Source organism: Fukomys damarensis, unplaced genomic scaffold (assembly GCF_012274545.1).
Source record: "Fukomys damarensis isolate Sample0158 unplaced genomic scaffold, DMR_v1.0_HiC HiC_scaffold_16, whole genome shotgun sequence".
NCBI classification, from domain to species: domain Eukaryota; kingdom Metazoa; phylum Chordata; class Mammalia; order Rodentia; family Bathyergidae; genus Fukomys; species Fukomys damarensis.
Window position 1 is genome coordinate 64,817,329 of NW_022900928.1, and position 24,318 is coordinate 64,841,646.

The following is a 24,318-nucleotide window of genomic DNA, read 5'->3' on the forward strand; positions in this document are numbered from 1 at the left end:
CTGTCATTTTCTTTCATCAGAGGAGTAATATCTCGGGTCCAGGTATTTCGTGATTTTCAGAAGCTCAGGTTGGAAAGAGACTGATTCCCAGGTCAGTCCAGCAAAGTAACTTCAGAGGAATAGTTCTGATGGAGGTGTTCATTTAGAAGCACTGATCGTTTTTATTTTTCTTAGCAATCATGTTCAAACTCAAGAAAGCCTCACATTAAGCTATTTCCCACTATACTCTTTAAATGGGGACTTGGTTTCCCTGAATAGAGTCCATCTTGTATTAATTTTTTTTTATAGTTACACTTTAAACATGTTAGATCACACACTTCTAGGAGTGGAAAGGTTGAAGAGACTGCAGAGGCCCTGGGTTCAAGTCCCCTCCCCTCCTCCACACACAAAGAAGATAAACACACACACACACAGACGCGCGCGCGCGCACACACAGTTTGATCATTTCCTCCAGAATATGAAAGAAATTCAATAACTTATCCAGGCCATCTAAGTTTCAGTGTTTTATGGCCTTGGAAAGTTTCCCTTTTCCCCTGAAGACTAATCTGAACTGTATCCAACCTGCCACTCAAAAAGCATTCATTTGCTTCCAATTCAAACTGCCTTGGCCACAGGAACCCACGCAACACTCTATCAACAGTGTTCACATGAAAATAGACCATAGATAGATTTCAAGCAGGCAAGGCCTTGACAATGGTAGGTAGGATGGATATCACATATATGGAGCTAAGGATCTTCTAGCAACAAAGGTCAACATAATAGAGGGTCTATGACTAACTCAGGAAATGTGCTGATCTTCATTTCCCTGAAATAACTTCCGAAGGACACCTAGAATTAAACAAAAATACTGGAAAGACATAAGCTAACAGAACCTGATGGGGGCTAAAAAAATTAAGTGTCAAACAGAGGAAAGGAAGAAGGAAATGAAGGAAAAGACATAATAAGGTACCTGTTAGGTAACCAGTGTAGTGCCCACAGTCATGAGAAGTCACAGGAAATTTACAAGGAGAAGAGAGGGCAGTTGTTCAAGAATCAAAGTGCTCTTTAATGTACACTAACAATGTTAGTCCTGGGAGATTTTTATTTGAAAAAGGTTATCCTTCTGTGCCAAAATTTTATTGAGCATCTTCATTCTTGCTACTTCTGACAGACCATTTTTGCTTAACTATTTAATCACAGTCATTTCTAGAAGCTTATCTTTCTTCTTCCAGAGTTCCAACGTGGCACTGATTATGTCTCAGTCAGCTCAGAGTTCACCTGTCTCCTGACTACATGATGCCTGTGGGGAACTAGCACAATAAGAACATTGTGTCAACCTTGCCTGTGAGAGTTGGTTGAGTGACTCCCTAACAACACACGTCATTGTTGTTTCATTAGAATCTGCCTGTTTTTCAATCTTGACAAGTAGAAATGCTTTTTGCTGTCTTCCCAAAATGGCTGAAATGAATTAAACTCTAGCCACTGATGGTGCTTTGATGAGGCCCATGAGCTTGGGATAGCTACAGAATGAATATAACTAAGATTTTTAATCATCATCAAGATATTCACAGAAGACAATCATCCGCGTGTTCTAGCAAAGTGTCATTTCCTCTGCTTCTAGGCTAACTTAAGAGTCAATGAAGTTTTCCTGCTCAGGAAAGTTAAACTTGTTTTTATTTTTTAAAGAGGATGAATAATAAGTTTAACAGAGACCTAGCACAAGGTTTTATCATCAGAATATTGAAAGAATGACTTCTCAAGCACATCAGTCAAGAGGATGCAATACGGTTGCCCTACCATTCAAAGGATGTATCTTCCTCTCTATCTAAGCTATTGTTCAATGGTAATGAGACATGAAGTGCTCATTCTTTCCCAAGTGATGAATTCTTAAGAATCAAGTCTATTGTTATTGCTACAAATTCTTTCATTTCCAGTTGGCCTTTTGAGATCTTCACTTCCTTGAAGGTCTCAAGTTCAATTCATCTATGAGTCAACATTTTGAATTACAGGAATCAACTGCAGACAAAAAGGCAATGGGAAAGAAGAATCTCACAATGCTCTAGGGCCCAGTGAAAAACCTTTGCCCTGTGTATCGCTCAGTACAAGGAGCTGAGAAGATGTGCGTTCAGGATGGAAGCTGCTTTTTACTTCAAGCTAGTCACCATCACTGGGAGACTAGTAAGAAGGGAGCCTGTCCGAAAAAGCCTCAAGGAGTGCACACTGCCACGTGGCTACTCACCGATGCTGATCAGGTACCAGGTGAGGAGGCCAGACCCGGGAACGGAAAGGCTGCTGTCCTAGCTGCCGCTGTAGGTCCGGTGGGATCTCAGCTGTAGGGTTGGTCATAGCCAGTGTATGTCTTTTGGACCTATTTGCCAAGTACCTACAACAAGCAGGAGCACATTTCATAGTAAAAAAGACAGACAGGAATATTCTTCCACAAGAAGCAACAGAAGTTAATCCAACGCACTCAATGAAACAGTGCCAGAGCTCCAAAAGAGCTCCATGACAAACAGATCCCTGACTGGATGGAAGTAACATATGTCTAACTGGCCAACAAAAGCTGGCTTATCATTGAAGTGGCTGAACTTTGAACCTAAGAGTAGTCATTGAAGAGAAGAGAGAAAGCAGATAAATCTCACAAAGATAAGAGGAACCATTTTCCTTACTTTGTTCCACTGAACAGAACTTATTTTTCTACATGCTAATTTTATTCTTCTGTTCCCTCCAAATTCTCAAAATACAAGTCAGAAGAAATGAGCCTTTAAGGCCTATTCCTAGGGATAAACTAAGGGGGATATTCAGAAGGACTCTACAATGCCTTCTGGTCCCATAGGACCCAGGTTTTGAAGCCATCACAGAAAACACATATTTCCATTTAGGAATAGAAGAGTTCCAAAACTACTTCCTCCCTCATGCCTGTGACTCTAACTTAATCATTAGATAAGAAAAAGTAATGTTGTCCCTGGGGAACCAATGTTCTGCAGAGTCTGAAGAAATAAAACCATGTGTAAGATTTAGAATTTTTTTTTAGGGGGAAAAAAAAGCAAGACAAAAGAGCAGAAGAGTTTCAAAAGCCCAAGAGTTACATGCTGATGATTTACTCTGAAGATCTTGCAGACCCACACTTAGCACCATCCCAAAGAGTTTCAAAAGCCCAAGAGTTACATGCTGATGATTTACTCTGAAGATCTTGCAGACCCACACTTAGCACCATCCCAAAGAGTTTCAAAAGCCCAAGAGTTACATGCTGATGATTTACTCTGAAGATCTTGCAGACCCACACTTAGCACCATCCCAAAGATACCAGTCCCCTTTGTCTGACTGACAGATTTTGCACCAATATTGCACTTCTTGGGCATAAATGAGAGACTATTCCTTTCTATTCCATCAAAATTGATGGCTATTATAATGTTGATCTAAAGAAGAAAGAAGGTGGGGCTGAAGGAAGTAGTGTAAGACAAAGAAGATGTCTCTTTCAAGGTAAGAAGGGCTCATTTAACAACCTTACATATTCTGATGTGAATAAATTATAAAAATGACAGCATCAAGGAAAAAGTCACCACAGTTTTCCTTCTATTGGCTCCTGTTCAAGGAGCTAATCCACTTGCCAACATTTCTATTCACTATGTTCGTTGTTATTGCTGCTTGCCACAGGGAATCAGCTTCTTTTTGAATAGCAGCTCTTATACAGAGCTCCTGGGGGTAAGAAGAGTGTCCTGGCCAGCAATTATCAGGTTCTAAAAAAAACAGTCTTGTTTCATTCTTAGAACTACCTTATCCATTTAAGCTAAAATCAGTGAACAGACTGTAGGGTATTTAGTGATATATAAACTTGCCAAAGAGTAAGCCATTAGTGGTTTAATATCCATTTGATAAAGACACCCAAAATTTCCCCAAGAGCCCATGAAAACCATTTTATTTCAACTTCCCTCAAGGAAAAACATATGATCTTGATGAACACCTGTATTTCTGGGAAAATACATGCTGGATTTTGGTGAAACCCTCTCCCCAGAAAATTAGAAAGACAACTTCCACAAGAGGGCATGCATGGAGCTGAGGATCAGGTCTAATGAAACGGAGATCAAATGAATTGTACAGCATGCCTGATGGTCATTGCCGTTCTTTGTAAACCAGGCATCTCTCAACAAGGTTCTGCAAACAATGGATATTTGCACTTGTCCCTGGCCCGAATCCCACGTTCTTTTGTCCCCCCAATATCCCTTTGTTGGTACAAGGGAGTAGAAGAAACACAGCGAACAGTACAAGAGGTATTCATTCTCCTGGAAAGGAAGAGTCCATGCCAGCGGTCCATGGCCAGACTAGCTAGGATCACTGTCATCCCAAATCTCCAATTCCTTTTCAGTAAACAGTTCTTGGCAGGTAGGAGCAGGCTTTGTGCCTTGTGAATACTATCAGAGTTGCAATATGAAGGCAGGGGCAAGGAAGGAAGAAGGGAGGAGAGAAAATGTTCTTATGGTTATTGCTGTCACTTAGGGGACTTCCAATGGCGTTTACAGAAATGAAATTTTCTGGGTAGTCTTCTGTTACTTCCATGTGGGGAGGAACATGCCATCTGGCTTGAGCAAAGAGACCACACAAATGTTGAAGCTGCACTGTACCACCTCCTTGGGCAGAGGTGACCTTTCGCTGGTTGCAGGGGGAGCCTGCCCAAGGACGTTCTGCAAGCACTGCCAGATGTCACATTACCTCTGCACAGCTTCCTGATCTGGCTCCCCATCTGAGCTCTCCTCGTCCACAGGGGTAACTGCTGGGACTGCCTGAAGAGAAACAGGAAAGAAAAGCTCAAGGGGACAGCATATTTTATAATGTCTCTTCCTCTTGTAACAAGCTGGGCTTAGGGCAAAATTTTCTATTAAACTTTTTACAAAACTTTTCTAGGACCCCTGGGTTATAATGGTACTTTTATATACCTAATGTTTGCATTTTACCTTGTTAGGTAATTTTAATTTCTTCTTTTTATTCATTCTCATTCATTTACTCATCCCATAAATAGATGAATGCCTGCCAGGCATGGTGGCACACGCCTGTAATCCCAGCACTCCAGAGGCTGAGGCAAGAGGATCACTGTGAGTTCAAGAAGCCTGGGGCTCTTTTTATTCATTCTCATTCATTTACTCATCCCATAAATAGATGAATGCCTGCCAGGCATGGTGGCACACGCCTGTAATCCCAGCACTCCAGAGGCTGAGGCAAGAGGATCACTGTGAGTTCAAGACCAGCCTGGGGCTACACAGTGAGTTCCACTACATAAGTGAGACCCTGTCTCAAAAAAGCACCCTCCCCCCAAAAAATATATATATAGATGAATGCCTATTATGTTACAGGATAAAATATAAATTTTTTTCATCCTCTTTTATAGTCTAGTGGAGAAAAGAGATTAGCAAACAGACAATTACAGAAATATAACCCTCTAAGAGGGGGCACTTGGGAAAAAAGAAAGCATTGTGGAGGAGGTAACTCCTAACCCAAGACCTGAAGGGCACTTAGGAGCTGGCCAGGCAAAGAGGAAAAGAGTCGGTTTTGCAGGCTTGAGAGAAAAGAGAAAGCCTGCAGGTGTTTGAAGACCTGGAAATATAGTAGAAAACTGCTTACCTAGAATGCCTACGTGTATTGCCCTGGTATTTCAAATTAATGTTATTTTTAGTGTTTAGATGCCTTAACTCCAGAAAAGCATATTGGGTTTTTTGCAAGTATATTTTCATATCTAACATATACTCGGGTAGTTGCAATTGATGCTTTAAATAGTTGTGACCCAACAAAACATGTAAGTCAAATGAGAACCTCAACAATGTGTGCATCATGTGACTGCTTGTTCCCATCTGCATAAGGCTTGGAATGCTGTGCATCCTTGATAGTTACTCACAGTCTGGTGGCTCACATAATCACCACACCTCAGGCACTAGGGTAAAAATCATACTTGAACTACCACAAAAGAACATCTTTTAAAAATGGATGATAACTACAAAACAACACGTTTTGAAATCTCTGCATAATGACTGGGTTTCTGGATCCTCTGCTATAGTTCTGTAAGGGCAGAGTGACCAGAGGTGGGCAGGAAGTGGCTCTAGCTAAGGCAGAGGATGAACACTGTAACGAGTTACAAAGGGCATGAATACGACACACACAAGTTGATTTGAGAAAGGCAATGGTGAATCACTATAAGATTTTAAGGAAGGGTATGATGTTTTAAGACTTATATTTGAAGATGTTTAATTCACAGCTTTTAGAGAACTGATATGATGCAGAGAATAAAAGAGAGGGAAGAATTAAAGAGAAAACTTCACATTCCTCACAACAAACCTGGAAAGTGACAGCACTATTCACTGTCACCCAAGGGGAGGAAAAAGTTTCATAGAGTATGACAAATTTGTTTTGAGACATGCTGAATTAAAACTGTGAGTACCTGTGAGATAACCAGCTATCTCTATGCAGTAGCCAATCATACATACAGGTATGTAGACCTGAGCAGAACACTCTGTGGGGAACGAACTGAAATTATGCGAGTGGACAAGCTCATTCAGAGACAATATGTCAAGCAAGATAGAAACAGGGCCTAAGACAGAACTCTGGGTTTTGTCAACTTCAAGGGACAAGTGGAAAGGAAATCTGAAACGGAGACTAAAAAGGAAAGCCAGGAGGAAAACAAAAAGGTGTAGTGTCATAGAAGACCAAAAACGACAAGATTTTTTTGGGGGGTGGGGGAGTCAACAGTGACTAATAGAGCTGGAACATCCACAAAGATAAAGAATTTAAAATGTCAGGTAGGGATTTAGCTCAGTGGTTCTGCCTCCTGCCTCGCAAGTGCAAGGACCTGAGTTCAATCCCCAGTACCCCCCACCCAAAAAAAAAAAGAAAGAAAGAATTTTAAATGCCCATGGGATTCATCGACAACATCTTGTTAATAACCTTAGCAGAAACAATCCCAGCAGACAGAGTAAGTCACACTACCTCCCACCATGATCTCGATCCTTCCTATCCAATACTGATCTCCCTGTTCCTGAATGCCTCTGCCACCTAACAGTCAAGTTACTCATTTTGGCACTTAATCATGCATAGTTTTTTACTATTGTTTAACATTGAGCTTGTACTCCCATATTGTAAACTCAGTATATCAACAACTATGCTATAAAATTATTCTGTTTTCTGGACTGTAGTTTTATAGAAAGTGTAGCCCATGAACTCATACCAGACCACAAGGTGTTTTGTTATCAATCCATGATAAAGTACAGAAATCAAAAGTAAGCTTTTAGACACTTTTATAACAATTACATACAGTAACTTTGTTGAACTGATTTAAAAAAATTAGCCTTATATTTTATATTTTTAAATTCCTTCCTTCCCCCCTTCCTTTTTCTTTTTTGTACCAGGAATTGAACCCAGGGCTTCATGCATACTAGGCAAGTACCCTACCACTGAGCTGCATAACTGGCCCCAAAATTTCATTTTTGACTGATTCATTTTCATTGCAATTTACAAAAGTGACAATCAATGATGGAATGAAGAGGGGAAACGGGCCTAAACGACAGACAATTTAAGAAGTACTGCCCTGAAACATTTCATCAAAACCTTGGATCTAGTTAGTATCCCATCTTATGGTGCTATAAGAATGAACTAATGAATGATGTACGACAGAAAAATAACCAGAAATAAACTCAACCCCCAAAAATCTTTGAGTGTGACCATGATAATTACAAAGCTTTGAATGTGACTGAGAGACAGCAATGAACTAGGTTTGAGCCAAATAATCAAGTGAACCAAGTACACTGAAAATGGCAGATGATGCTGATAAAGGAAAGATTTGGTGAGATGGCAATTTTAGAAACCAGTCTAAAAAGCAATTCCAGAGAGCACTGTTTGATTCAACTGCCTTCCACCAGGCAGGGAAAGTTCTCTGTAGGAAGGCTCTGGGTGAGGCCACTGCTGCCTGCCTTCATGCAGCAGGAGTGCAGCTTTACTTAATCAGGCTGCCTATACATGGCCTGCTAAGGAATGGCTCTCCAGGAACAGGGTTCTGGGGAGAAATGATCTGAGAAAGTAAGGAAGTCAGTCAAACATAAACACTGGAAAAGTCTGAAGAAATGGGAATACACTGAGCATCAAATGTTTGGAGAAAGAAGTTAAGACTTTTAGGCTGACCCTGGGTTCGCAATGCTACGCTCAAGACCTCTTTATCAAAAGTCTTCTTTCTGGGCTCTGTGCTGCTACTCACTGGTGTCATGGTGACAAGTGGGGAGGGTCCCCGTGGGCGCTTCAGCAGCTGCTGGGCATGCAGCTGGATGTTGGCTCCTCCATCTGATGCCCTCCGGCCAAGGGGGCCCATTCCATTCAGAAGCTGTAGAGTGGGTGGTTGTAACAGAGACTGCTCCTGCCAGAAGGAGAGTGGTGGGACAGACTAGTAAGGTGGAGATCAGAAGGGGTGAAAACAGCAGCACTATAATCTACTAAAAATAAGGGGCTCTTTGATTGTGATGTAGACTGTAGTAATATTCCCTCTCATTCCAGCTGCTTTAAATGTGAAATCTTTCTCTCCAAGGAAACCCTCAAGTCCTGGGGAAGGTCCCTCAAATCCTCTCAAAGGAAAGTCAAGCTTGTTTCTCCTGAGGCAGACCCTCTCCCACACCTGAGTACCTTGTACTCAAGCTGCCCAGTTGGCTGCAAGTTTTGCATGGGCAACAGGTTGTGCATCAAGTTCATGTTAGGAGCCACCTGAAGGAATGGAGCTTGTGGGTTGACTCCAGGAAAGCCAGGTAGGAGCTTTTGCAGATCTTCCATAACTTCCGTGCTGATAGAAAACAGGAAGACAGAGAAGTGTGGTTATTCAGAAATGTTTAAAGCCCAAAACTGATGACATGGCTATGTTTAGTACAGTCTATTTTTTACTTTTCTCCTAAATTTGTATTTTCTCTAAGATCTCAAAGCAAAGCAAAAGGCTAATGTGTGGAACTGGTCACTCTACTATTTTACTATTTAGGTCTGGGAGTCTCTATTCTTCACTGACCGAACATTAAAATTCAGTTCTAGGCCAGGAGGAAAGACTGGCTCTTGGCCAGTTTGAGTTTTCAAAGCCTGGAAGTGAACAGCAAGTTTCTGGACAGCATGAGCCAAGCCCTAAGACAATGGCTGCCTGAAGTAACAACTGATTCACCAGGGAAAGAATGCAATTACTCCTTCAGTGCTGACAGGACAGATAAGTACTAGATGTACAGGGCTGTCATGCTACAAGAGTAGGTTTTACAGCAGACTTTAAAATAAGATATCTTTCCACTAGCAGCTACGCAGGACTCCACCCCTTCGCAGCTGACACATTCTGTGTAGCCAGAATGTTCCTCCTATTGCCTGTTTGATCTGAGGCTGAGACCAAGGAGTATAAAACAAGCAAATCAGCAGGCATTTTTGGAAATTCACTAAGAGAAAACAGGTATTTTATAAGAAAACCAGCTTTGCCTCTAGTTGAGCTATCAGGAGAACTCTTGTTACAACCTTCTCTTCTCTACTCCACCAAGAAAATAATCAGAGAAGAGGTAGGCTGTTTTTAATGTTGGGAGTCTTTAAATGCAGAACAAAAATGGAGTAGGCTGGCCTTCAGTCTGTTTCCCCAGTGTGAAGCATTGGGAACATTATGAAAGACAGCTTTGGCGAGACACTTTGGAGAGCTGGTGTATTTCTGGAATCTTGTTCACTTAATTTTAATTGTCCAGATATAAGAGTTACACCTTATCATTTGTCCTCTCTTCATAGATGAACATGTGGCAAACATCATCTCTAAAAGCCATCTAATGTACATGAATTTTAAGGGGTACTTCTGTGTAGCTTAGCTTGGAAGACCTCAATCTTTGTGGATAAAAGGGCTCTCATACTTCTCACCAAGGTATTGTGATCAGTCGGTATGATTCTTTGCAATTCTTTAGTCAAATCAATTCTGACCTAAAACTTGTCTTGATCACTTACTTGGAGCTCGTGTGGTAGATACGATGAAGTAGAGAAAATGTGCCATGTGGGAATTCTTTGCATTGGTGTTGAGCAGAGCTGTCGCCCAGATACTCACCGTGGGTCAGCCACACCCACTGTGTGCCTCCTCATTGACAAATAGCGGACCAGTGCCTCAGGGGATGGCTCTTCACCCTCATCGCTGTCCAAATTCAATGTTCCATCAGGCTAAGGTGGAGGGAAACACAATTAAAAGAATAAGAAGGAAGGAGGGCCGAGAATTTAGCTCAGTGGTGCTGCCACAGAGTGCAAGGGCCTGAGTTTGATCCCTGGTACCCACCCCCCCAAAAAGAAATAAGCAGGAAGGAAAGAAAATATAGCCATGGGAAGGCAAGTCGTGTGAGCTGATAACCAGAAGAGATTGCTACTTGCCTCCACAATCTGATTCTCGGGGTTGATAAGCTGCACCTGGGGAACATTGATGTTCATAGCTGTTCCTGCCTGCTCCGCCTGGAAAGGATCAATAGGTAGACATACACACACTTAAACACTTGAGGGAAATAATGTTTTTTTTTTTTTCGAAGTAGTCTGGATTGCTATAGTCTTTGGTTCCTTTGCTTCTATATGAAGCATTCTTTAGAAAGAGTAACGATTTGCAATTTCTTAAGAAGAAAGAAGAAACTAACAATCGTTGCCATCCATCCTTTGTCAAAGAAAGATTCGAATCTTGGTTGGCCTCTGACAAAAGAAGAGATCACAGAGTATGGAAGAACAGAAAACTCTGACTTGGGGATGGTGAGCAGCTGCTAACCCTTACCCCCTGGTGTTACTTGTCCTGAGCTAGGTTGCTGGAGATATTGCCCACCTGGATATTGACTGGTGCTTGAAATGCCATGGCTCGGGGCATGCTAGGAAGTGCTCCGAGACGCAGGGTTTTATGTCTCTTATGTCGATCACACAGCAGACTGTAGATTGCACTATAGTGATCATAGGCATCTGATCTTAATGACTACCAAGAGAGAAGGGAAAAAAGTAAAAAACCCTGATGAAATGGCCTGTCAATGACCAAAACCCTTTCAATAATAACATCAGAAGACCAAAGCACTTTCTTTTCTTCCCAGGCCCAGGAGGGGCAGAGAAAGAAGAAAAAGGAAGAAAGCAAAAAAGACCCAAATTCTCAGGAGGAAGAAAAAAGTATAAAAGGCTGGAGAGGAAGGACTGCTGTATCTCACTTTGTTCTCCACTCCTTCCTAGATACCTGTAGTGTACGTTCTTTGTCTAGTCCCATGTCTTCCATGGCCAAGAGGACATCTTCATTCAGGGGATCTGTCTGTCTTTCTTCCTTCAGTTGTTGGCATTCAGCTATTAACTGTAACATTAGGTGACAAGCTGTCAAAATCATCGATTAGCCATGTCAACATCACATATCATGTATAACTACCATGTTGTTCCATGCCCTTAGCTAAGTATGTTTTTGGCTGTACACAAAGTCTAAGCAAGAGAGAGCTCTGGTGATCATCTTTGAACAGACAAGGTTCTCCTGTTTCCTAAACTCCTTGGGTACCTGGGGTGGTCACAGTGGTTTAAATAAAGGTATGCTACAGAAGATACTGCATTGAACATACTAAGAGAAAGGAGACATCCCCATGGTGGTGGGTGAGCTGCACAATTTTGAGATGTACTATCTCAGAAACAGAAACAAAACAAAATGCAAAAGAACTATGCTTAGGACAAATGGCAGGGAACCAGTATCACCATTCTCTAGCAAGTTAGCTGGTCTTTAGAATCCTTGCTTGTTATAGTTTACAGTATACAAATTTGTTCCAAATGCCCGTCTTTTTAGGTCATGTCTGGCTTAACAATCACAAGTAAAACTAACTGCAGTAGCTCTAAGAAGAATTCCTCAGGGCAAGTGGTACCCAGCTCACCCTGTCAAAGTTGGGATCGACATCCCCTAGCTTCATCCACTTGTGCCTGCAGATCTGTTCCATGGAGAGGCGCTTATTCGGGTCTAACACCAGCATGTGGCGGATCAAGTGTTCGCATTCTGTAACAGACAAACAGTCTGCCCTCAGTGTCTGGTGATGAAAAGGACCAGCGGAGCCAAGGTACTAGAAGCAAGGCCACCAGGTAGATTCTCAAGCTCCTTCCTTCTAATTCTGTCTCTCTTATTCTTTAGTCCTTACCTTCTCATTGCTTACTCCAGATGAGGCTGGGCAAAGCAGAGAGGTGGAGAAAAGAGAAATTCAAATGTAGCAGTCTGATTAATGCTTTCACTATGAATCTGATCAGAAAAATCTAAGAATAATCCATGGGCCTCATTTATATTATGAATGGTCTCACAATTAATGAAGAATACAATGTTCTCTAAAGAGATTCACTATCTTATATGGTTTTAAAAATATTCAGTTCTATCCTCCCAAAGGCATCCTGTATTATTACCTACATATTAAGGGTTTTGGTTTAGGTGTGTAATACAGCTCTTCAAAACTCAGGTAATTTGAAAATTCTGATAGCACAAAATGTTACAGGAAAAGAAGAACAGGCATAGGCCATGTCTACTACATGCTGCGATTTAGCTAGCTCCTTATTGAGAATTTTTTAAATATTCAAACATTCAGCTATGTAAAACTGGGGTGTATAACAGAGATTCAGATCAATAGTTATTTTTCTCTGGGAAGTCATACTCCAGGTTATATTGTAGAGAGAACAACATGTTCAAAATCAAGAAACCTATAGTCTGACTTCAAAACTATCTTCTATTTCTCTTCTAAGTTTTCTTATCTGTAAATTGAAGGTACTGATGATCACGTGGAGTAGTAGTTATGATGGAGGTAGTCAGTGATAATATAGCAGTATTAATATATTCTGAGAATTTTTTGATTATTATTATCTCCTTTAATCCTGAAGCAGTCCTAAAGGGAACATACTATTGTCATTCCCATTTTAGAAAAGGTAAAATTAGGCATAGAGAAGTTAAGAAATTTGTCCTTAGTCACATGGTTATCAATCCAGATTTCAAACCAAGCAGTGTGATTCTCTACCTGGTGCTCTTAACCATGATGCTACACTGCCTCTGTACTGGAGAGCTGATGGAGAAGCCAAATCTTTGAACCATTAATTCACTGTGTTTATCCAATCCACCATCATTGTGTGCTTAAGACTACAAAAAGCTTCTTTACAATCTGTTTTCCATAGAGTAGCAAAATTAATTTTTCTGAAATAAGCCTGGGCCTATCACTGTCCTGCTTCTAAATCTACAATCTCTTCCCATAATCCTCAGAAGGACAATACAAAGTCCTGTGTCTACAGGCTCCTGCCTGATCTCTCTGTATGCTAGCACACTCCCACTTATTGGCCTTTACACTTGCTCCTCTAGCTAGCATGGCCCCTCCTCCAATCTTTTTATGGCCGCTTCTATGTCACTTAGGTAAGAGTTTTAACATCCCTTCCTCAAAAAGCTTTTCCCTGACCACCTACTCTAACACAGATCTCCCCACTCTCTATTATGACACATGAATTTTCTTTATGTCAATATTTTTTTGGTAAAATTATCTTGTGATTTACTTATTGTCTAACACCCCTCCCCTCTTTAATGTAAGGTCCACATCTTTTTTTGCTTACTGCTATACCCAACATCAAATCCCCAATCTCAAAAATGGTTACTATGGCTAATAGGAGCTGAATATCTACTGAATGTATATTTACTGAATATTTAATTAAACAAGATTGTATTTGTAAAAATACTTTTTATACCATTTCATCTTTATAACAACCCTCAGATACTATTATCAGCACCTTCATTTATAAATGAAAAAGGAACACGGTTTTGAGAAGGCAGTGTTTTCACATTGAAAAGTAATAGCAACACTGGGATTTCAAAGCTATGCTCTGACTGCATTGACAGGTGGATATGCATTTTGTCTGATCTGTCTTTCTAGAGCAAACTCAGCCCTGCAATTTCTACAGAATCTGGCAAATATCATCCCATATCACTTACTAGAAAATAATACTTAAAGAGTAATTACAGTGAATTACTCTTAGGTTTTTGAGACAGTGTCTTACTACATAGTTCAGGCTGGCCTCAAATTCACTATGTAGTCCTGGCCTCAAACTCAATGTGATCCTCCTGCCTCAGCCTCCCAAGTGCTGGGATTACAGGTGTGTACCACCACGCATAGCTTTACTCTGAGTTTTTTAATGTGTTCTAATTTTACAGAAAATATAACAAAGTCCCTAAATTGAAATGATATATCAGGTATCAATTTGTTCATTCAGTGTGAATAAAAGAATATTCCAATGCAGTGTAGATCCAAAACAATGCAGTTTCTACGTCCCTTCCTATAAAAGGGAAATGCCATCTATAAGATTAAGCTTTATTAAAATTATATTTCCAAAGTAACAAGGCTAGATTTAAGATCACTGACATACATGTTTATTGTCTACAATTACTTAAGAGAAGAAAGTAAGTTCTTAATTTAGAAAGCTGTGAAAGCTAAATAAAGACCATTGTGTGTGGGGCCAGGGCCTACTTTGAAAGTCATTATGTTATTGTCAGCCAAGGCCTCTAGATGGCACTCATTTGTTTTCCTTTAGACTCCACACACAATTTAGAGAGCAAAATCCAATGAACAAGACCAGAGTTCAGTTACAAGTTGCTTTAAAACAGAGATTTTCCCCTCAAGTCAATTTCCTTAAACAAACAAACAAACAAAAAACAAAACCCCAAATACCTACAACACTGCCATCAGTACTAATTAAAAGATGTATCTAGCTCAATTTTAGAATACTAAAACCTCTACTCAGTTATCCTTAACTATTATTTGGCCTTAGATACACTGAAAAAAATCTTGAGAAAATTTTGTACAAGAGATTATACAAAAAAATTGTGCTTAATATTTTCTTGACTGTTTAAGGAACCAAAGAAGGTTGCCATAGATTCTCTAGGTCTACAGGTCCCAGACTGAGAACTCCTAGTTAAGAGTGTCAATACCTCAGGGCCAAGAGCTTTTGTCTGTCCTACATAATATCCAACTTGCAAAGTAACAGAAAGCTGACACTTTTCATCTGTTGAACAGATGGTAAAATGTGACAAAATGCAGAATGCTAGAGTGGCATCATCAATTCATACTTTTTCAGTGTCATATAGCTCATGAAATTAAAATCAAATGAGATGTAAATACACCATTTTACATAAAATTTTGAAAGAGGGTGAAAACAACGGGAAGAAATGATCCTGAACCTGATAACACAATTAATCACAAGACAGTCCATTTAAAAGGGCAGAAAGAAAACGGGCCTCAGATCAAAGGGTGCAAAATATCAACTTTTCCAGATGCCAAGTACTCTATTTTAGTGCCTAAAGTGGCTCCACCACTTGTTCCCTCCCTAAGGGCAGAGTCTCTGAAGCTGAATGAAACTGAAATACGCTGGGCAATGCAGGAATATGCCACTCCGCCTGTGTGTGCCAGAGAAGCAGCTTCCCTTCTGAGGCTGCTTTCATCTGCTCTGTGCAAGATGCCAAGTGGTCTCTGCACTGAAATCACTGTGGGCCATGAAACTCGATATGCCCACAGAATGTTAACTAGAGGACGTGCAGTGGCGTGGCCCTGCCTGCTGCGCTGAAAGGCGTTTGGACGATTTTGAGGAGAGCAAGCTTCTGTATAGGCAGGGTCCTAAAATGGGAACCAGGACTGCTAGTACCATTCCATCTAAAAAGGGAACTTTTTTCTCTTTCTTGTCTTTCACACCAACTTTCTCAAGGGGCTCAATGGGGAAAAGCACTGATGGTGGTGGAGATTATAAAACCAATCTTAAATTCACCAGAGATCGTTTCAAATTCACCAGAAACCGCCTCCAGTTTCCAGGATAGAGGGAAAAAATGAAACAAGATTTTCCAGGTGAAACTTCAAAAAATGCCACCTGAAGACACGGCCAATTTGTCTTGGAGAAGAGGTGTGGTCACGCAGAGGCTGGCCGAGGGCCCTTCACTACCTGAAGGAGATTCACAAAGAAGACAAAGTGGACTTGTACTATGCTGTCTGAGGGCCTGAACTTAGAATAATTAGAAGTTACAAGTTCAATGTGGGAAAAATCTTTCTAATTATTTGCTGATTTAATGAGAGAGCCCTAAGGCTCTGAGGAGGGGCCACTTCGGGAAATAAGAGGGGGCAGTCTAGAAGGGAAGGCCATACCTGGAGCACAGCTCATTTTATTCATTTTATAGGTCAGTGTTTTGAGTAAGACTTTACCTGGAAAAGAAGTCCAGAAACAGTTGCACAGGATGAACTCCTTGGTTCCCCCATCACTAACTCAAAAGTCACAGAACTGTGACAAGGGAATGGCTTGTCCTATGAGGTAGTGGGCTTTTTGTCATTAGAAATGTTTAATCCCAGGATGCCATTTAAAGGGCTCCTAGCCTTGGATAGGAGGAAGTCTGGGAGTCCTTCAAGGATGGTGACTGTGTCTTATAGAGCTGTGTATCCCCAGTGGCTAGCAAATACCTGACAAGGAACAGGCTCTCACAAAATGACATTTGAAAGAAACACTGGAACTAGGAGTCTGCTAATCTTTCCTAACAACTTAATATCCAAAACAAAATAGGCATTTTCCATGCTTCAAGCTGAAATAACCAGAAAATTAACATTTCACTTAAGATTTAGATGTGGCACTCTATAGGGTCAAAAGAATGGATGATTTCCATGGCTACCTCCACCCGGCTGTTTATCACACATAGGGAGGTACTTTACTCAAAGATTTTTATTTTTTGGTAGCAGAGATCAAACTCAGGATCTTGTCCTTGCAAGGCAGGTGTGGCACCACTGAACTAAATCCCAGGCCCGTACTCAAAGATTTTTTTCTGAATCTATATAGAATAATCTGCAAATCAGATCAGCAGATTTACCTCCTCTGGAGAGGTCTGCGTGTGGGCCTAACTCTAGCATCCAGGTAATGATAAAACAAACCAAAACAATTCTTGGAAGGCAAGTCTCCTCTGGAAACCCTGTGGGTTTGATTAAAGGTATTAATGTCCCTTTAACATTTTAGAAAGTAAAGAAAAGAAAAAGAGTAAAAAACAAAACAGAGATTGAGGGAATAAAAGATTAACAGTAATTCATTAAAAATATTTAATTTTGGGGCTGGGGATTTGGCTCAGTGGTTCTGCTGCTCGCCTCACAAGCGCAAAGACCCGAGTTCGATCCCTGGTACCAAAAACATTTAAAAAAATTTTTTTTGCTTTTTATATTTTGAATTTCTCATATAAGAGAAATCATGTAATGTTTAAGCTCATGTCTGATTTATTTCACTTAACATGGTCTCAAGAGACATTCATTTTCCTACGAATGACTCAAGTCTGTCCTTCTTTATGGCAGAGTAGTACTTCACTGTGTATAAATACCACATTTTCTTTATCCAATCTTAGGAACAGGGAGATAGATAAGGGGACCAAGAGATGGGGGGAGATGGGGATAAAAAAGGAATTAACATTTGTAATGTACATGTATGTACCAACTTCCCTCAAAGAATGTAACAGTTATGTACTTAAACATGTACCAACAAAAATTAAACTTTAATAAAAAAATTAAACTATTTAAGAATAATTGCTAAAGTTTATTAAGAACATATATGCAGAAGTGCTAAACTCTTTAAATGTAAGCACTCCATTCACATGCTAACTCCTATTGCTATTATTTCCATTTTATAGTTAAAGAAATTAAAAAATCAATGAAGAAACTTGACCCGATAAAGTTGGGCATAATGGTGTATACCTATAATCCCAGCATCAGGGAAGCTGAGACAGGAAATCTGCTGTGAGTTTGAGGTCAGTATGGGCTACATAGTGAGTTATAGAGAAACCCTGTCTCAAAGAAAGAAAGAAAGTCGACCAGATAAATTCTTGTCAGTCTTACTCCAAAGAGTTCTTAATCTAAATAATCATCTAATCTGTCTTTAAAATCTAATCTGCCATCCTCAAAGAGTCACCCACAAACTGAGTACCAAATGGGCCAGGTAAGCCCTGGGTGAAATGCTGGAAAGGAGCTGGGAAACACCTTGGGAGAGGCGTGTGGAGATAAGGAGAGTCAACCCACTAATTATTTTACTTGTGAGGATTAATACAGTGTAGAAAAGCAAACTTAGTTCACACACTCCAGTTATTTCCAGGCAATGAAGAGTAGGATAGAAAAAAGACTACGATGGAAAGCTATAAATAATAGGCACACCCCCAATCAAACAAAGGCAGAAATTTAGGGAAGTAGACCATCAGAATCTTCAGGTTGATTCTATGATGGAAGACCAACAATCCTTTTAATTTTTTTTTTTTTTTTTTTGGTACCGGAGATCGAACTTGGGCCCTTGTGCTTGAGAGGCAGGCGACTGAACTACTGTGCTAAATCCCTGGCTCCTTTAAATTCTTCATCTGATGCCAAAGTACAGACATGGCAAAGCAATCATTTTAAGCTCTGTGGTAGAGGACTGGTCTGAAAGAAACTGAGTCATAGATTCTTTCTGGCCACATAAAGCTACTCTGAGCTGGTGGAAACACAAGACATCTGTGTGCCAGAAGACAAGAAAAGAATGCAAGAAAGAAATGATTAGGCAGGAAATTAGGCTTCCTATACATGTTTGGAAAAAGGTATATGGGTTAGTTTCTCATAAGACCTTTCCAATCATACTAGATGTGTTCAAAGGTAATTCCAAACAGCACAAGAGTTCTTTATTCTTGATAATTTTAGCATATTTCTTACTGATGCTTACTTCTTAGTAATGAATTGCTTCTAGAGCACTTCAAATTTCAAAGAGAGCTCTATTTTTCTAAATTGCAAAATCCAAAAAGGAAACAATTCATTGGTTATTAACTAACACATCTGTTCCAATGGAAAATGAGAAATTTTATAAAAGCCAAATCTTAATTTAAATGGCATGAAACTCTTAAGCATTTCATGACAAGGAAAGTAGGCAATATACTGCCTGCCTGTGATATTCACTCGCTTTGTCCAGCTCAGGTACAGGTGTAGGGAAGAAGCAATACTATTATACACTACTGATGAGTGGCCTGCAGAGACAGTCTCAGGATGGAGCCACGAGGCCTTGGTAAGAGTCCATCCCTATTTCATATGTTCTGGACTTACAAAAGCTTGTGAGTCAGAGCTTCCGTAACACTGTTTACCTTTTCCAAAAGAAAAACCACAGACAAAATACAACGTTTTTGGCTCGTCTTCATGAAAAGAAAGCAAAGTATGTCATCATAATGTCTGATCCTTTCACAATCATGGGTAGAACAGTGTGACCATTTTGCAATGCTATGATCCCTACAGAAATAATTTAAGTTACTTTTAAATTTACAGTTTTTAAATTTAAAAAGTCCACCCTCCCAGATACCTTCTTTTGGCAAGAAGTTGGCTAGGGTTAAGAATCCTCACTTCGCTGGTGTACTGAGCCCTAGAAATGAATTAATTATTAATATGCCCAGGAAAACTCTGTCTTTATCAACTGCCAACTATGGTGAAAACTATTTTACATAGTCACTATTTCTAAAATCTGAGCAGTAGACAAATGGTCTTTAAGACCTCTGTATGTATAAATAACACAAACTGAATGTATAACCTATAGATGTATTCAGACTGCATGAATGTGACATACAATCATAAAAATATAGGGGGAGATCCTCTAGCACAGTTGGTTAGCATATAGTACTTATGAAAAATACAGGGGTTGCACTGAGGATTTAGCTCAGTAGTGCCATCGCCTGCCTCACAAAGCACAAAGCTCTGAGTTTGATCCCCAGTACAAAAAAACAGAACAAAAAAAAAAGCAAAAAAAACCCCAAGGGTTTGCTTTTGTTGTGATTAAATTGTTATATTTGATATTCCCAGGACATCAAGGCCGTAAAAAAATAAATTTAAAAAACAATAGTTTTGTAAGAACTTGAATACCTTTACTTTATAAGTTAAATTTTGATATACTATAGCCATAACTGAAATATACAAACATTTTTGAATCCAAAGTTAAAGAACTAGTTATTTAAAGTAATAGTAATGGTTAATGCTACCATTAACATAATCAAACAAAACACACAATTTTGGAATTAACTGCAATGGAACTTAATCTGAATCAACATTGGTTGTACTAAATTTTGACTTGTACTAAATAAGTACTGAGACTAGCTCCTCTAACACAATGGCACCAAGGAAAAACACTGTGTTTTAAAACCACTTGCTTTCAGTTCTTGTGCAAAAGAAACACAGAAGTCCTATACAATCAGAACACTAGAGTAAAATTTCTAAAACAATATGCCAATGACAGCAAGGAGTCAAACAAGAAAGTGCACAGAGTTCTCTGGTTTTTTTCTAAAGTAACAAAATCCTTACTCCTTTTGTTTTTTCTTTTTGTTTCAATTCCATAAGTATTTACTAATCACCAAATGTACATCCGTGAGAAGTAACACTTTAGGATACAAGAGGAGAGCTCCTAAGTTAAACGTAAATCTCAACACCAGTGGTTTCTGTAGGTGTAATCAGAATATCCTGGAATAGAAAAAATTTCCTTATAACTAAATCCTATAAGAGTTCCAGTGAGTGAAAACAGAGCCCATAAGGAGATGAACTGGAACAATTCAGCAAACAGGAATGGAGCAGGGGTGTGTGTGTGGGGGGGTGCAAATTGAGAAGCTTTTTTCAACCTGGTAAGTCTACTGACATGAGATAGACTACTAAGGAAAAAAATGTTTGGCCTATGTATCTCTATTTATTAGAAAAATAACACCAATTTCTTTCTTTTGTTCTTATTCTTTTTTCTTTTTCTTGGTGGTAATGGGGATAAAGCACAGAGCCTTGCACATTCTAGGCAAGCATTATACAACTGAGCTACATCTCAGCCAGCCATTTTTAAATTTCAGTTTGAGTCTGGGTCTTGCTTGTGATCCTCATGTTTCAGCCTCCTGAGAAGCTGAAATTACAGGTGTGCATCACAACAGTCAGCCACTTTTCTCTGTTTTTCTATATAGGGTTACCATAAACCAAGAGGCAGTTTGTGTGAAAAGACCAATAATAAATAAGGCAGTACCAACACTTACCCCTGGTTTTCTACAATTTTAGGTAAAATCATGGGAATGGTCTGAGGAAGCCTGCTTGACTCTGGTGTAGGTCTAGCCTCTTTTGTAATATCCTCTGTGCTTTCTGCATTCTATAACACAAAAGCATGACAGATTTTTCTCCCTAGTGGTGAATACTTCAGAACGTACGTGAGAACTGCTTTGGAGACTCTTGAGCCCTTTCGTGTATGGGGGGGCGGGGGCTGGTGCGTGAGCTACATTCATTCCCTGTCCTAGTCTCTCTAAACAAAGTGCTTTTAAGCCAAGAGAGCTGCTATGTGGTTCTTGATGAGCAAGCCTATCAGGGCAGACTTGTTTGCTTCTAAGTAGAAGCTTTTTGGCAGTAGCTGCAGGGTATGTTCTCCATCAGAAGCATTATGTAAGCCTGGGTCTTGCATTCTCAGTGATAAAATGCTTATGTGGTATTACAACTAATTAAGTCACAATGAAGTCTAATCAATGAGGACTCAAAAATATTGTCCACAAGAGATCTCTATGTACTTGCCATCACTGCAGTTTTTTTCACTGTAAATTAATTTTTCTTCAGTTAAATTAAAGGATCTTACTATGTCTGCTAGCAGATGGTATAGCAGAGAATAAGGCAAACTAGGCTTTAGAAATAGGCTGCTGATGGTTTTTTTTTTTAACATTGTTACAGAATTAATCTGGTACTAAAAAATTTTTAAATTATTGGCTTCTATCAATGGGAGAAGTCAGAAAATGCATCAGCTGACATATGTGCCCAGGCCAGATCTCATCTTTTTTAACAGCTTAGGAAAATAGCAAGTTTCATCCTCTAATCCTTCTCTAATTTAGGCTAATAAGGACAATCTAATAATCTAATAATAATCTAATAATCTAATAATAATCTAATAATAATAATAATCTAATAAGGACAATCTCTGGGATACTTGGAGAAGTTTAACCCAAAAATTGATCTGTACCAAACATCTTTTACCCAAGTCAGAAAAAGCCTACTGTACAGTAGATCAAAACACCTTTTAAAAACTGTAAGTCACTTGGCCTGCTCATCTACATGATAAGCCAAATAACACACACACACACACACACACACACACACACACACACAGTCACAAAATGGTTTGCTGATAAAAAATTTTAGACCACCAGTGAATTATTTATTATTTTACTAACACAAGAGTGTCATAAAAGAATTAACAGTAAAGCGGTGATTCACTTTTTCATTAAAAAATATTTACTGAAAATTTATATCCTACCAGATGTTGTCAAGTTTTATGGAAGACGCTGCTGTGCAAAACACAGTACTGTTAGCAAGGGGCTTACGTTCTGGTGGGGCTAAGGGAGAAAGACATGTATATAATTATGAAACTAGGCGGTATAAAATCAATTCAGCCTGGAATAAATCTTTCAAATTATACCACTTCCACTCCAAGTTGAAAGAATACGTTTTTGGTATATCTCGGGATGCCTACAAAGGGAAGGCATAGATCAGGCATAGAAAGATCCATCCATTAATTGTGAGGACATAAATTCCACAAATGACTGAGAATAAAGAGAAGTTTAAATTTTTGTAACTGTATCCATTTGTAGAACATGGCCTCCTACACAGCTGGAGATGTTCTGGAATTCAATTTGGCTAGAAGAAGCTAGATGATAGGTTCTTTTCTTCTTGACTCTCAAGTGCTAATTTAGAAAACTATACCAGCTCTGCTAGAGTTTGTAGATCCTTTTAGCAGAAGAGTGGGTAAACTCAACTCATGTGCATGATAACAGCTTGAGAAGAGAAAGGATTATGTTTATAAGGACTTTCCTCACCACACTGTCTTCTGTAGAACAGTGACAGCAGCCCTGAAAGGCTGCCACCTCCATGGTAAGAAAAGACTCTGATGAGGTTTAACTGTGCCCAGAAACAAGAGCTAAAGCAGAAAGAGAACTCAGGGGCAGAGTTTAGGCTTCATTTACATGAAGCTGAAACTTCAGGGCACTCAAAGATCATCTAAACTGAAAAAAGAATGAACCTTATGGTTTTGTTTTCTCCTGTGCTCATCCTTTTGATGGTATCCTTTGATGGGCCTTGGGATTCAGACCTAGGAGGTCAGGCAATGCCAAATACACGTATATTCCTGAAGGCAGGAAAGATCACACTGGTAAATGGCAACTGTCAACTGGTTTCCTATAATTGGGTGGTGTTTCATTTTCTATACTTAATTTTACAAAAATATTTATTCTTACTTAGGGAACTACTTGTCTGGTATTAAAGAGTGACTATATTTAGGATAATAATGTTGGCTTTCTCTGAGTTTTTAAGCTTTCAAGCCAACCTATATTATAAATATTAGGTCTTTTGAAGCATTTAACGCTATACAGTTTATTTCTAAGCACTAATAGACAATGTGACTGTCGGCACCGTTTCCAGGATCCAATCTCTGAAGCCAGCTTTGGTAAGGCTTGAACAAGTATCTTTTGCCATGACATGCCAGGAAGGGGGTGGAGGGCAGAGAACATCCAAGTCGCTCACAGGAAGTACTGTGGACATTGGAAAAGCAGAGGAAGTGCTTTATTTATCTTGCCTTTTTCTGCAACAGTGTGGTGTAGCAGAACAAACACTGAATTTGAGTACTAAGTTACTTATTACCTGAGCAGATTTAGGCAAGTCAACTAATTTCCTTAAACTTCAGCTTCCTGAGCTTCATTAGCAAAATGACAAAATAATATATGCTGTTACTGATTCCAGAGTATGGTTATGTAGCTCAAATTAGATCAAGTATAAAATAGTCTGTAAACTCTAAAACCCTAAGTAAATGGTTTAAGCTGGAAAATGATATGATCAGATTTGTGTGTGGTATGTTTTGTTTCTTTTTATATTTGTGCCCTGGAAAGATTACTCATTAAGTGACCTGGAGAATGGTCTAGAGGGGACAACTCTGGAGTCAGGAATCCATACAGCCTAATTGTGACTTAGGCACAAGGATGCCAATGTGGTTTATGGAAGTAGTTACAGAAACGGAGGGCTGAATCTACAATGTGTGGTAAGTGCTCTCTGTAAGGATGGTGGGACAGAAGGATAAAGGATGGCTTGTTTCTGCCTTGGCCAGATGGGGATGCCACTCACTATTTAGAAGATGATCTTTAACAGGTGAAAGAATAAACTGGTAATTCAGACAATGGAATATTATTCAGCAATAATAGAAAATGAACTATAAAGACACAGATGAAATATATATAATATACACAGTAATATATATAGTATATATATCACTACAGTGTAAGCGATATAGTATATATAGTGTACATATAGTATTATATATATATAT

General features: G+C 39.4%; 1 protein-coding gene across 3 annotated transcripts in view; it reads right to left on the minus strand.

Annotated features, from left to right (window-relative positions):
- Positions 1–24,318, minus strand: part of Sik3 (SIK family kinase 3) — a 101,678-nt gene that overhangs the window by 17,399 nt on the left and 59,961 nt on the right. The window contains exons 6-14 of one of the 3 annotated variants that reach the window (XM_010629397.3): positions 11,859–11,977; positions 11,189–11,299; positions 10,796–10,939; positions 10,363–10,440; positions 10,049–10,158; positions 8,632–8,785; positions 8,213–8,368; positions 4,690–4,760; positions 2,219–2,362 (exon numbers count right to left, since the gene is read on the minus strand). In XM_010629397.3, coding sequence (XP_010627699.1) covers positions 2,219–2,362; positions 4,690–4,760; positions 8,213–8,368; positions 8,632–8,785; positions 10,049–10,158; positions 10,363–10,440; positions 10,796–10,939; positions 11,189–11,299; positions 11,859–11,977 — 1,087 coding nt within the window. The remainder of the gene's footprint in view (positions 1–2,218; positions 2,363–4,689; positions 4,761–8,212; positions 8,369–8,631; positions 8,786–10,048; positions 10,159–10,362; positions 10,441–10,795; positions 10,940–11,188; positions 11,300–11,858; positions 11,978–24,318) is intronic. The other 2 variants (XM_010629398.3, XM_010629399.3) reach the window with 2 other exon arrangements.